Genomic DNA, 15417 nt, shown 5'->3' with positions numbered 1-15417 from the left:
AGAAGAGAAGAAAACAACCTGGCTGTGTGGTGGCACACAATATTACCGTGTACAGAGGCCAAACCAGATAGCCTGTGTCAGTCAGCTATGGATTTTATTACTGCTACGTGTTCATTTTGTTATGACAAATCAACTGATACACCTGCAACACTGCACATTTTTTAGCAAGCACACAGTGTTAGGCAGAATTTTTATTTGTATAAACTACCTTGCTGAGGTTCTTTTTTATTAGCTGTGGGAAATACTTCCGTTCCCTCAGTAATAAGTGGGGAAGAAACAGCCATGCTAGGAGTTCAGTGGGAAGGAAAAATCAACTCATAGGGGATGGATGAACTTGTAGCAGACTTGCTAATCGGAAAAGGACTCACAGAAAATACAAGGGGTTACCGTTTACTGGATATACTTTTTGATAGGGTGACATACAGCAGAAAACAGACATAATTAAGGAAATAAGTGTTGACACTGCAGCAGTAGCTGAAGTATAATGTTTCTGAATATTACAAAGCAAGCATGGCAGAAACAGAAAAATACTTAGTTAAGGTAATTGGAAATACAGGAAAGTATGCACATATACTGTGGTCACAACTGAAGCAGATTATACCAGAATGTGAAGCAAAACATGTTATAAGAAGCCATAAAGGAACACAAAGGTCAATTCCAAACATTCAAGCAGGGAAGGAAGTAACGTAAGATGTTCAGGTAAAGGAGAGATATTTAATCAGCAATTCAGTATAAAAGTGGGTACGGATAGGAAAGTGAATGGAGAAGAAGTTAAGGCATAAGAGTAGGATGTTGTCAAACTGTTCACATTTCATAATAGGGACATATACATACTCATAAAAACATTAGGCACAAGTAAGCCAGCAAAGAAGGACACAATAAGTGGAGAATTTTAAAAATCATGGTTTGGAACACAGGCCCTTTCCTAACATTCCTATCTGATCACAAAAGGAACATTTTCACAGCCAGATGTCTTAGCTGCTAGTGAGTTTTTGGGTTGTATAATCGTGGTCCACGCAACTTTTCCATTCCTTGTCAGCAACTATTCCTATTCGGCTTCTTTATGAAAAAGAGTGTGCTCCCTGAGGAATGGAAAGAAGCAGTAGTAATAGCTGTATACAAAAGAGAAAGAGCAATGGAGACTTACCTGTATAGTAAGTAAAGCATTTGATGGAGTCGTTGATAAATACAGTTTTTTTCAGCAAGTGCAGTTTTGAAATAAAAATAAAACAAGTACACTTTTCTACATAATTCCCACTGTATCGTACAACCAACTTTTGAATACCACCCTTGTAGAAGTCTTTCACCTGGTTAGACAACTGCATTTAAGCATACTTCTTGACACTTGAGGAAACTCATCACATAATGTGAAATCGTAAAGCGTGTGTTCTCTCAGTTTTCATCAACTTTCTGCACCAAACTGTCAGTAACGACTGAAGGTTGCCACTTCATTTCTCATCGTGCACATTCATATGGCACTCTTTAAAAAATCTTGCCTATTTCCGTACCACTCCGTTGCTCATACTGTTTTCTCCATACACTTTAGGGATCTGATGATGAATTTCAGCTGATTTCACTCCCTTAACACTAACAAAATTAATCACAGCACATATTTCATAGTCAGCACGATTCCCAATAGGAGAAGGCATTTCAAAAAATCACAAACCAATAAAGAAACAGCCAAATTTTTGTGGGAATTACACAGCAAAGTAGATTAAAGTACAGGCTTCCATGTAAAAATAAAATTGCTATGAAATGGCTATGTGTTTTATTTTATTTCAAAATGGTACTCTCTTAAGAAACACACCTCGTATTGAAAAGGATGTTTGCAAGTAGTGAGTTAGTGGTGCAGGAATCAGCATGGATTCAGGACAGAATTTTCACATCAGTCACACATAGCTGCTTTCCAGTGGAATATATCGGAAGTGATCGACAGGAGAGGGCATTTTGACTGTATAGCCATTGATCTCCCCACAGCTTCTGATAGAGCAAAACACAGTACTATAAACAAGGGCTGGCACTCAATGGAAGAGTAATGCACTGGATGACAACAAATCTGAACGACGAAAGACAGAGGGAGAGAGGTGGGAAATTTCACTTCAGAGGTACTGATGATATGGAGAGAGAGTAAATTAGGGCCACTGTTTTTCTCTGATTTAAGTCAATGGTGGTGGGGAGGAGGTATACAAATTTTATGATATTTGCTAGTTGTGTACAATGAAGCAAACCAGAATAAAATAGAGGAGGCTGTGAGATTCTGCAAACAGCCCTAGAAGTCATCAGAAACTGGATTCAGAGAAATGAGGTGTTGGCAAAAGAGGAGACGAGTCAACTGGTCACCTTCACAAGTAGCAATAGCACTGTAAGATACGAGTACAGGCTGGGATCTGACATCGTCATAATGCCGGTACACGTGCACGGCAGTGAGGGCTGGGAAGCCACACTGGGGCCTACACATTGAGTTCATGCAATGACAGGCACAAAGAGGAAAGCCCGCACACCCCTTTCGAGACTGCAGTTGGAGCATTCTGGATAACTATCAGAGCAGATACGAGTGCAACAGAGGATAGCAAGGTATGTAATCGGAAACTACAGAAAAGTACTTACTGCCATATTTGGCACGTACCCAATTTGTACGTGTTTTTAATATTGAAGTAACAACTTATTAGGCTATAGTGCCATATATTGCACAGTTTTCAACGATCTACCATATTGTGCTGTTGCATGTTGGCAGTTTAATGAACTACAGCCAGTGAGCTGTTACATCATCTGAGTTAAGCATTTGCTGCTCATAATCTCAAAGTTTTTACAGCTGTACAAACCAAAATAAAGGTAAGTACCTTTGGTAAAATATGCTCTTTTTTACATAGTCTATGTATTGCAGTAGTTTCAGTTTGTAAGACAAGTTTTGTTTACATTTTATGAGTTTTTTTAGGTTTGTGCAAAACTTGTCACAGTGGGTGTAAACTGTAAAACTACTGTATTTTTAGTCTGTGCCAAAAGTGACACATCAGGCATTTAAGAATTACTACATGCAGTTTGTACAATGAAATTTACACTTTTCAGATGTCACACTGTCAACTAAGAAGACATCACAACACATCATTTGCTTCTCCTGATGAGAGTGAAGATAGTTTGGTGGATGACTCAGATGAGGACCCATATTACATACCTGAGCACGACAAAAGGAACAAGATAGCCTTATTTGGTGGCAATTAAATTCTACTTTTTATTTCTAAAATATAACTTATCTAAATTAAACTACAAAATTTGGCTATTAACAATAACATCATAATAATTTATTACCTAATATTACCAAAGACGAAATGACTACAGCTGTATGTGGTCTAATAGCCAGTGTAACTCTGTGATGTTTGAACAATACAAGGCAACAGTGAACCAACTATATCAAAGATTTTTTTGATAACAATATTATGAAAAAGAAAGTTGCCACTCAGCACACTTTGTTTTAAGTTGTAGCTATGCTAGGACAAGTGACCTCAATCTACTGATGACATTTTTGGTTAAAACGTTGTACAGTGCTGAGAGGGAGAGCAGATTCAAAAGTTGATACGAGAGATATCTCTCTATTATCCAACCATTTTACAGCTCTAATATTTCCCCATCAATTGTTATTTCTTTTTCCTCATAAAAACCACACCCTTTCTTTTTCATCTCTTTAGGAGATGAAAACTGTAAGCATGGTAATCATCGTAATCAAATGGTCCCTAGGGATTGCAGATCAATATTTGACAGTCACTAACAAAGCTGGCGATGCGTACTAGTTGTCAAAGTAAATTAAGAGTCTGTCTTCACTGGGAGGTAAGTGTTCCCTCAATTGTAAAACAACATTAGAGACAGCTCCAATGTCAGTACGGGTTGTGACCTGTATGGGATCTCAGAATTGTGAATTAGGCCCTTGTTGTCACTAAGGACAAACAATTCAAATCCCCACTTAGGGCATTTCATTGGACTGTGCTGCTTTAGTGAAGACCTTTGAAGGGAACAATTCATCAACACAGCTGCTCTGTTTTCTTCTCTGAGGTATTCAGAGTCTTCTTTGGAATTTTTTTGGAGCCTGTACAAGTTTGGCTGACAATTGCAGTTATAAAATCCTTACAAAAAAAAAAAAAAAAAAAAGAAAAGAAAAAAACAATGGGAAGTACAGGATGGAATGTAACAATATTATGAAAGGGAACGTTGCCACTCATCACACAGCGGTGATGCCAAGGCGCAGACAGGCACAACAAAAAGATACTCACAATTAAATCTTCCGTATATATGTATGATGCAAGCACCCCTTCTGTAAGCAGAAATCCTCTGGTATGTGAGAAATGCAAAGTTCATTTGTGCCTCAATAAAGGAAAGAATTGCTTTGTGAATTTCCATTTGTAAAATACACATATATCTACTTATAACTTTTTGTAGCTTCTTACTCTAAATAAGTTGTCAGTTTAAAGAAGTGTACTACCAGTTTTAACCATTTGTGTATCTCTTTTACCATATTATTTCTACATTTTATATATGAGGGCTGTTCAATAAAAAATATCATTATTTTTTTGACAACATACCTTTACTCATCATAATTTTGACGGTCCTCAAAGGAGTCTCCCCAGCATTTCTGCCAGTTTTCAAATATATGCTGGAAACCATTTTTTGAGAGGTCCTTCAAAATCGCCTCCACAGCCTTCACCACTGCCTCCCATGAAGGTGTTTCTTCATGTTGGGCAATAGAAAAAAAGTCACAAGGGGCCAAATCCAGACTACAGGGAGGGTGAGGGATGCACTTCACACTGATTTTTGCAAGCTATTTAGCAACAACATTGGCAATTTGTCGCCGCGCATTATTGAGGTGCAGAATCCAGCCTGCTTCACGGAAATGGGGTCTTTTGCCCCTTGTATGGACTTGCAATGTTTTCAGGGCATCCCTCTAGTATTGTCCAGTTAATGATGTGTGTGCAGGTACAACTTGCTGATAAACCTTTCCATGAATAACAAAGAATCATATGACCATAACTTTCCCAGCAGAAGCAACAACTTTTGCTTTTTTGGGTGTTGATGAAGGAGATTTCCACACTGAGCTTTGCTGTTTGCTCTCAGGATCAAAATGATGTAACCAAGTTTCATCAGCAGTGATTACATTTGAAAGAAACTCCGGATCTTCCTCTAACATCAACTTTAACTGCATGCAGACCTGCACGTGAATGTCCTTTTGTTCAGGAATCAACAGTCTTGGAACCCATCGCACACGAACACGTGTCATTTGTAACTTTTCTCTCACCAGCGTATAGGTGGCACACAATGAAATGTTCAGCATTTCAGGAAGTGATTTTAAGGTAATTTGCTGATCCTCTCTCACAATGACAGCAGCAGTGTTGATGTTTTCTTCCGTAAGAGCAGTAACTGGGGCACCGAGTCCACCTTCCTTTAAATTTGATTGTCTCCACTCTTTAAACATCTTAAACCACCTTTGAACTGTGCTGTAGGGAAGAAAAGACTCTCCATAGGCCTCCTGTAACATTTTATAGGCCTCAGCTAAAGATTTGTTGAGATAAAAGCAGAATTTCCAAGCCACATATTGTTCCTCGCACATTACCTCCATTGCAGCGGTAGGTGATACTGAATGTTTCTGAACTTGCCTGCCTCTCATAGGTTGGAACCAGGAGTCCCAAAAATGAAACTACTACGGCATCTTTGTTGCACATTAAGCTAACATCATAAGATTAAATTTTAGCGCAAGAAATTATGACCATAAAAAAATTGTGATCATTCTTTATTGAACAGCCTTAGTATTTAGTATTATCTTCTCTACCTAAAATTAGTCCAATTTCCCTTATCGCCTAATGTGCCAAATTTGTCACATACCCAAAATCTGGTTAAAGACTAAAATTTAAAAAAAGAAAGAAAAATATGTGGCATCTAAGCAAGCGCTGCTTAGAGTAATTCCCAGCAAATTTATTTAGCAGGCATTGAGAGGTTAAGAAACTGAAATGGGAAAGTCTTGCACAAATGAGGGCAAGAGCTAGACATGGTGCTGTTTAGTGGGCATAAATGGGTGAGAATTCTTAAGAAGAAATAGGAGATAAGACTGGTCTCTGATGTTTTATATAAGGAAAGAAATGACCCATCAGTGCAGTATAAGTGTGAAATTATAGAATGGCAAAGAAAATAACTATTCCTGTATCATAGAAAAGTAAAGAAATGGAAAAATTTACCATAAGATATCGTCAGTCCATTCTCAAGAAGTATCACTAAATTTAAGGACTTGATCCAGTAGTGCAAAACACCAAATATTATGGAAATAGTGTTAAGGTAAATTTAGTGCTTGTTCCATAGCAGTTTGCTGTATAAAAACACTAGAAATATAGTTTAATTATGTGATGTACAAATTTCACATTCACTGCCTCGGAGTAGCTATATTTGTGATCAAATAAAAATTATTTATCTTTGTATGAATCCTAACACATGCTCATTTCCTATGTAGGATGGTAGCAACAAAAAAATGTTGGAGTCCCACAAGGTTGAATACCATGTCAATATTTCTTCCTTTTCTACATAAATGACCCGCCCCTTGCTACTGACATACAATCTGTTTTATTTGCTGATGATACATAAGTTCTAATTGAAAATGAAGTGCCTGAAAAAATGCATAAGGTGTCAAAATACTTTAGGAAAGCTTGAATATAGGTTCTTTTAAAATGGACTAAATGTGGCTGAAACCAAAATGATGCAATCTGAAATAAGATCATAAAAGCAGAGCGAAATAAAAATAAATTGCAATGATCACGATATCACAGAAGCAAACCATGTCAAGTTCTTAGGCCTAAATCTTGACAAAAATTTTAATTGGAAGGTACACTTTACTTATCAAATAAACTGAATAGCTTGCCATTTGCAATGTGTATTTCATCAGGTAACACAAACAAAGAGGCCAATAAGATAGTCTACCAATGCTACTCTGAGTCAGTTATTTGTTACAGCATAATCTTCTGGAGAAATCCAGCAAACATCACAAGGCTCCTAATATTACAAAACAAAATAATTAGGAACATGTCAAACTCCCTGCTGATTAAAACTGTGTGCCATACCGATTCTCAAATTTGAGACCAGACTGTGGCTAAGCCACATCTCCATAGTACCCTTTCTTCCACGAGTGTTAGTCTTGCAGAGTCTGCAAGTGAGCTTCTGTTAAATTTGGATGGTGATGGAAAGAAAGCTGTGAGGACGAGTCACGACTCATGCTTGATTAGCACAGGCTAGGCAAATTCCGAGTTCAAGTTTCGGTCCGGCACACAGTTTTAATTTGCCAGAAAGTTTAATATCAGTGCACAATCTGCTGCAGAGTGAAAAATTGCATTCTAGGAACTTTTCTGTTACCAAACAAAAAGTATCCAGTCACCCACAATTAAAAAATTTAGAAACATTATCCATCCCCTCCTTCTAGGTGGTGGCGGTTAGTGTTTAACGTCCCGTCGACAACGAGGTCATTAGAGACGGAGCGCAAGCTCGGGTTAGGGAAGGATTGGGAAGGAAATCAGCCGTGCTCTTTCAAAGGAACCATCCCGGCATTTGCCTGAAACGATTTAGGGAAAGCACGGAAAACCTAAATCAAGATGGCCGGAGATGGGACTGAACCATCGTCCTCCCGAATGCGAGTCCAGTGTGCCCTCCTTCTGGGTCAACATATTTGAGGTGTTGATTTTCTTATACAAAAACCAACACACACTTGACACTTTCCATTTTCATCACAACTACAACACTCACCACAGAGAGAATTTTAAACTTCAGACACATTATTTAAAATACTGCACCTGGAAACCAAAGTATATGGAGTTAAAAATTTACACTAAAATAAAAGGCAGTAATATAGTGTATTTAACATGGAATTTGGTTCACTGAAAAGATTGCTCTTTACTTTTCTGGTGGAAAAACAATTATCCCATTGAAGAATTCACTGAGGACAGTTCTACAGCTTGAATAAGGTATCTCAAAAACTATATAAAATTATGTACACTTCTGTATTTCTTTAAAAAAAAAGTTAGTGTAAAGCTTCACATTTCTCCTATAAATCAAATAAAATGATTTGAAAATTGTACGTAACAAGATGAATAAATCACATTACATGTTACACAGTTTTATTCACTAATACCCAATTTTCAAGAAAACTGAAGTCTTCTACATTCTTCAGAAAAATATTGCAATTAAATTTTTTGTCGTAGTTTGATTACATCTCTACAAAAATTAAAATACAAGTCTGTAGGTTGAAAATAAATATTTTATTTTAATAACAAATTTTAATATGGCAAAACCTTCTCATCGCCCAAATTCACTACTATAATGAAATGGAATGTATGGATAGAAATAAGATCAGTAATCTCATGCATGACTGAATAAAATCCAATGCAAAAGGTGGGCAACCTCAGGAATGATAAAACTGCCTCCTTTGAGTCAACATTAGTAATGAAAAGAACAAGGTGCATACTACAAAAGTTTCTTTAACCTGGTAATTAAATAATTATATTTAAGAAGCAGAGAAAATATGTGATATGATCTGCAAACATTATTATTTTTTCTTAATAAATTTAGCCAAGGTTCTCATTCTTATTATTTTTTTAAAAAGACTTGAAACAATATTATATGCCATCACATTACTGCTGTAATTTGTATTTATTCTTACGCAGCCCCCATTAAATGCTAAATACAAGCCTAATCTGTTCATGTGACTCTACCACACACTTTTTGATAGGCATTGTGGCCTTCAACATTCACTTCATGCCACCTCGCAGTATCGAGTCCAAACAAAATAACTAGTCATTGATAACAGGCTTAACTGCCACAAAATAAGTACATTTTTAAAAGCATTCTGCTCTCTCAAATCTTTGCTAATGATTAAATAATAAATTTCTGAGACCTGCATGAAACTTCCCAAATCTTTCATTCACTGTAGATTATAGAGTATTAAAAGCTCCAGAACTTGACTAAGTAAAATGTATGCATTCCAGGAAACACTAAAAATTTGCTTGATCTGAATGACAATATTCAAGGATGCAAGCATGAAATTAATATTTCTATTAACAGTTGTTCAATCAAATTCCATCCAAGCATTAGGTCATACATAAAATTAAAACATTTATGGCACTTGAACATGTAGCTCCCAAAATTCACAAGAACAATATTAATCTATTTTTGCCAAAGACGTAACATTATTTTTATCATTATTGTTGTTATTATTACTTCTACAATTTTTCCCCCTGATGTACTCTTTCTTACAAAGTATGAGCACAGCAATTTTGTAGCATGAATCTGTGGATATGTCTGAAATTTATGATGGACATTAGTCTTATAATATTTGAACTCTTGTACAATGATAGAAACACAGCAGTACAGTGAAGCAGACAAGGGACCGAAACTCAAACTCGGGACCTTTGCCTTTCGCGTGCAACTGTTCTGGAAACATCCCTCTGGCTGTGGCTAAGCCATGTCTCTGCAACATCCTTTCTTTCAGGAGTGCTAGTTCTCCAAGGTCTGCAAAGAGAGCTTCTGTGAAGTCTGGAAAGTAGGGGAGAAGCTACTGGCAGAATTAAAGCTGTGGTGACAGGTTGGAGTCATGCTTGGGTAGCTCATGTGGTAGAGCACTTACCTGCAAAAGGCAAAGGCCCTGAGTTCGAGTCTCAGTCTAGGCACACAGTTTTAATCTGCCTGGAAGTTTCTTAAAATGTTATTCTAATGTTTATTCTGCACATTTTAAAAGTGTCATTACAGCATTTGTTTTATACTGATTTAGCTGTAGCAAAAGCTCTATCATACCACAACTCAAAATCTGTAGTTTCGATTATTTTTCATCAGAGGCACACTGGTGCGTACTGTCACAAATCGAGCATTGATGATGATGATAAGAGCAGAAGTAGAAATAATAATAACAAAAATAATAATACACATATAAACAAACTGCTGATAGTGATGATGCTTTCACTCTAACCTCTAAAGAAATAAATTATGCTATGAACTATGAAAACTTATAATGTGCCAATAATGGAAGACCTTTTTTATTCTACTTGATGTGACTATGTCTGTATTTTGCTGAAAGACTGTACAGTTATTATTAATGTATTATTTTTTTAAACTAAGTTTTATCACATTTGAACACACATCCTACATAAACACAATAACGCACATATGGAAGCTCATGCACACTTGTCCCTTTACCTGAATATGAATTATATTATTAACTTATAATTCTACATTTAAAAATGCATCCAGAATGTGAACATTCTGTGATAATTCCCTACTGGTACGTTTAGTGTTACAAAATACATGACTGAAATATATACAAAAAATTAATATTTGTGAAAATCTTCACAATAAACTGATTAGTGGTACACATTCCTTCCTACAAGCACAGTAGGCCCTAACAAAATAGTAAGACCAAAACAAATGTATCTCTTTGAATGTTAGCCTAAAGAGTCACACTAAGTCTGTTAGCAATTTTTAGTAGTTTGCATCATAAATTAATTTTATAGATTAAAATTAGACTATAATCAAGCACAGCTTATGCACACTGACAAAAAGTACACTGCTACACCATTAGAGGGCACTTGATTGAAAAACTGATGTAGTATTGGTAAGTTATCTATACAGTATAACTGCTGAAATTTTCATGAAATATGAAATGAATATCTGAAATGGAACAATAGTCTGGCACATCTCAACACAATGAATGTGTTAACAATTCTGTCAGATAAGAAGTGACCTTATCTATTTAGTTATTACCCATAAACATTAAACATAAAAACAGAATGTTGACAGAAGTTAATAAGATTTGGTGGCAAAATCTCTCTCAATTTCTACTAAAAATAAAAGTTAAAAATACAATTAACCTTACATCTAAGTTTGTCTGATGATCACTCTTATAAAAAGATGATCCTACATGCACATATCTCCTGATCAGGAATCTCATGGACCTAAATTCTCCTTATCTTGATCCTCATCTCCATCATAAAATTCATTTTTTTGCTCAATTCTCCGATCCTCTTCTGCTTGACTTACTCGCACATCAGGATCTGGTTCATCATGCCCAACTTCATCTTGGGATGGAAAGGCATCTCCTGGAACATCATGCATTTGCACACTGGGAGAATGCTGACACATTTTCAAATTATCATACACATGTTTCGTTATTGTTTCTAAATACTGCTTGCTATTTGCATTATCTTGCCGGGTAACAACCTCTGGATGCAATGTAAAATCAGGAGCAAAGTACTCTAAGTATTCAGTATATGGTAGTTCATTACTAATTTGTTCATCTACAAGGAGTGATGTTTCATATGTCCAACATCTAGCAACATTTCTTAATGTATAGCCCCCTCCTCCAACTGCCAAAAGAGGCACATTTAAATCTCTCACAAATTTTACACATTCACCATGACCTTTCGTGCTTAAGCTGAAGCATCCAAGGCGATCATTTGCAAGAGAGTCTGCACCACACTGTAAAACTATGGCAGTAGGTTGGTAGAATTCCATTACACTTGATATAACAGGTTTGAACACTTGAAAATAACTCGAGTCATCGATACCCTCCTTTAAGGGTACATTCACGGAATAATAACGACCACTTTCAGCTCCTATTTCGTACATATCACCAGTGCCAGGAAAAAAATAATTTCCATATTTATGAAACGAAACTGTCATCACTCTATCTGTCAAGTAAAACGCTTCCTGCACGCCATCTCCATGATGAACGTCAATATCAATGTACAACACACGAGCATGATACTTCAGAAGTTCTAAGATTGCTATTACAATGTCATTCACATAACAAAAACCTGAAGCTTCAAATTTTTTGGCATGATGCAAACCACCAGACCAGTTTATTGCTATATCGCAGCAATTGTTATTCAGCTTCATTGCACCCTCCAATGAAGCTCCTGTATACATTGAGCAAAAGTCAAACAGTCCTTCGAAAACTGGACAGTCATCACCAACATTAAAGTGACTTAAATATTTCGTGTAGCCCTGCAAATTTTGTGGTGTCACACGCTGGAGAAAGTCTATGTATTCATCAGAATGAAATCTACACATGTCATGTGCTGACGCGCGGTACGGTCTATAAATCTGCATTTTTTTATAAAGTCCATAATTGAGAACAAGACTGTGAATGACAGAAAGTCTGTGTGGTTTCATAGGATGTCCCGGTCCATAATGGAAATTGCCCACATCTGGATTGTAAAAGTACGACACTACTTTCTTCGACATTGTGCAAAATATCGAGCAAAATTTTCATAACAACATAGCCTTCCTATCCATCACATATCATAAACAAATACGAACACAAACACGAAACCACACATTCAAAGATATTGTACATTAAAAACAAACAACTTTATCTCTGACGTAAAATGTCATTTCGTAACCATCACAGACATACACTGTCTGTGGTAGCCGTTGAGTAGAAAACAAGTGAGCTCAATAATTGAACTCATTGTTAGAAACATATTTCTACCATAGCCTACTCTATACAAGCCGGTGCCTTCAATACATACCCGGTCGTGTGTAACTTTAGAAAGTGTCGAAAACTATGACACACGAAAACGGAATGATGTACACAATGCAGATGATAGGACGTGTCATATATAATGGTAGGACTGACACGTGCACAAGAACGAATCAGTAATAGACAGCATTCTCATTTAAATGAGCCAGAATGGAATTTTTACAACCGATGAAAATTATGATAAACGGAAACGAAACATTGTGTAACTGTCAGGTTTAGTGCAGAATGAATGGTACGCGCGTACTTAACACGTTCAAAAATATTTTTTTCCACGGCTGCAAAAGTAAAAGCAGACGACAGTATTATAGATAGCAATGTTGTACAGGGACGCAGTTGCTCAGAAGTAGCTTGTAGTTCAGCTGATGTGCAGCAAGAAGAAAGTAGAGGAAGTCTTCGAGTGCTTTGATTTAAATTTAGTGGACCGGTTGGAAAAGGCAGCTGCAAATGTAGAGGTTGAAAAGCCCTTGAATCTAAGCATAAATGTACTTGCAACTGAACAAAATTGCTTTACTTGGAGCAGTCTGAAAAGGATTTATTAGAAGGCTTTTATGAGAAACGTGTCCAGATTAGAATAACTCACCCTAGTATAAATGCAACTGTCCGTTGTCTTCTGGAAAGGGATAGCGGACAAGTGTTTTGTACCATCATTCTATAATTCAATAAGAAGGAGTTATCTTTCATGAAAGTAAGTGGTTTAAGAATAATAAGTGCTACTGGAAAAGTTTCTAGACCAGTACAGCACGAAGTTTTGATACCAGTTGGCAGGGGTAAAATAATAATAGATCATCCTTGTTCAACTGTGTTTGGGCTAAGTGTCGAAATGTTGGCTGGTGCAGACCTTTTGTCGAAATATCAAGGAAAGACTGACTTCGATCATTTGCTCCTGGCAGATGAATCACACAAATACACGACCTTTTTGTATGAAGGAGGGTGCTGCCATATAAAGTAGTCCCATTTGGACTGTACCAGTCTCTTGAGTGACTACGGAGCCTTTAATTGGAAATTATGTGGACAGTAATAATGCAGCATGGGAACTGCTTATTACCGTAATGAAAAATTAGAGATACTAGCAGGAAGATACTGAATTTGGGAATTATGTGCAAGATGCTAAGGCGGAAGAGAACTATATCCTGGAAGATATGGAGGTTAAGGCACAGTCAACAGATTAAATTTCTGATAAATAGACCGCAAATTTTGGTTAGTGTTAACTACTCATCACAATATAATCTCAAAAACGCCTGGTGAAGTTAAACGGCTAACTCCCAATTGAATGTAAAGCCGGGGCAGGTATTTTTCAAGAAACCTTATCAGATGCATGTTGCGAGAAATCAGCCTATTAAGAAAGAAATTCAACATATGTTGGCAAGGGGTGTTACTGAACAAGCAGTTAGTGAATATGATAATCTTCCTGTTGTGAATAAGCGACAGAAGCGTCAGATTGGTACTGGACACTCAGTGTCTTAATGAAACCGTAATAAGAGAGAGTGGCTGTCCTCAAAATATGAACGAACTGATACATAAGTTCTGAGGAGTTATGTATCTCAAATTAATGGACATAACATATGGGTACTGGCATTTGCCCCTGGCAAACGAATCACACAAATATACGACCTTTTTGTATGAATGAGTGTGAAACCAATATAAAGTAGTCCCATTTGGACTAAACATTTGTGTGTGTGCTTTTGTTAGAGTAGTGACTCATGCATTTTGGTAGGAAATCTTAGATAAGGTGACTTTTATGTAGATGTATACTGTGACCTTGTACGGGACTTAACCGCTGGCGACTGCACGGCGTGGTCTAGGGGTAGCCAGCACGGTAGCTCAGCGTGTTCGGGCAGAGGGTTAGCAGCTCTCTGTAATAAAAAAACTGAGCTAATCAATCAACAAAGAACATAAAACAGATGTCTTACAACGTCCGCCCCGAGCAGATGCAACGAACAAAAAGCGAACAAAATGAGATTAAAAAAACGGGGTAGCGTCTTTGATACATAATAAAAACGTCTTCGGTCCGAGGTTCGATCCCCGCCACTGCCTAAATTTTAATAAATAATCGGCATAAGAAGTCAGCCTCATTCTGCCAACGGCCTTGTCAAAGAGGGCGGAGGAGCGGATAGATGTTCAGGGCGCTCTCTTGTCCTAGGGGTGGGAAATTGCCCCTAAAGGCGGAAGAATCAGCAATGATCAACGACGTGAGGATGCAGAAGGCAATGGAAACCACTGCATTAAAGACACATAAATTGTATCCACAGGACATGTGGCCTGTAGTTGAAGAAGTGTCATGAGGATCTCTCCATTGGCAAAAGATTCCGGAATAGTCCCCCATTAGTATCTCCGGGAGGGGACTGCCAAGGGGGAGGTTACCATGAGAAAAAGATTGAATAATCAACGAAAGGATAATGTTCTACGAGTCGGGGCGTGGAATGTCAGAAGCTTGAACGTGATAGGGAAACTAGAAAATCTGAAAAGGGAAATGCAAAGGCTCAATCTAGTAATAGTAGGGGTCAGTGAAATGAAGTGGAAGGAAGACAAGGATTTCTGGTCAGATGAGTATCGGGTAATATCAACAGCAGCAGAAAATGGTATAACAGGTGTAGGATTCGTTATGAATAGGAAGGTAGGGCAGAGGGTGTGTTACTGTGAACAGTTCAGTGACCGGGTTTTCTAATCAGAATCGACAGCAGACCAACACCGACAACGATAGTTCAGGTATACAAGCCGATGTCGCAAGCTGAAGATGAACAGATAGAGAAAGTGTATGAGGATATTGAAAGGGTAATGCAGTATGTAAAGGGGGACGAAAATCTAATAGTCATGGGTGACTGGAATGCATTTGTAGAGGAAGGAGTAGAAGAAAAGGTTACGGGAGA

At 37.3% G+C, this 15417-nt stretch overlaps 1 protein-coding gene across 1 annotated transcript; it reads right to left on the bottom strand.

Moving 5' to 3' along the window:
- Positions 1 to 8118: 8118 nt before the first annotated feature.
- LOC126284644 (histone deacetylase 3) lies at positions 8119 to 12383 on the bottom strand. Its single transcript, XM_049983722.1, has one exon. The coding sequence runs from the start codon at positions 12250 to 12252 to the stop codon at positions 10954 to 10956; it is 1299 nt and encodes a 432-aa protein (XP_049839679.1). The 5' UTR covers positions 12253 to 12383; the 3' UTR covers positions 8119 to 10953.
- Between the last annotated feature and the right edge of the window lie 3034 nt (positions 12384 to 15417).

The sequence above is a fragment of the Schistocerca gregaria genome, chromosome 8, assembly GCF_023897955.1.
Source record: "Schistocerca gregaria isolate iqSchGreg1 chromosome 8, iqSchGreg1.2, whole genome shotgun sequence".
Lineage (NCBI taxonomy): Eukaryota > Metazoa > Arthropoda > Insecta > Orthoptera > Acrididae > Schistocerca > Schistocerca gregaria.
Note: the sequence above shows the minus strand (reverse complement) of the source record. Positions and strands in the feature narration are given on the sequence as shown.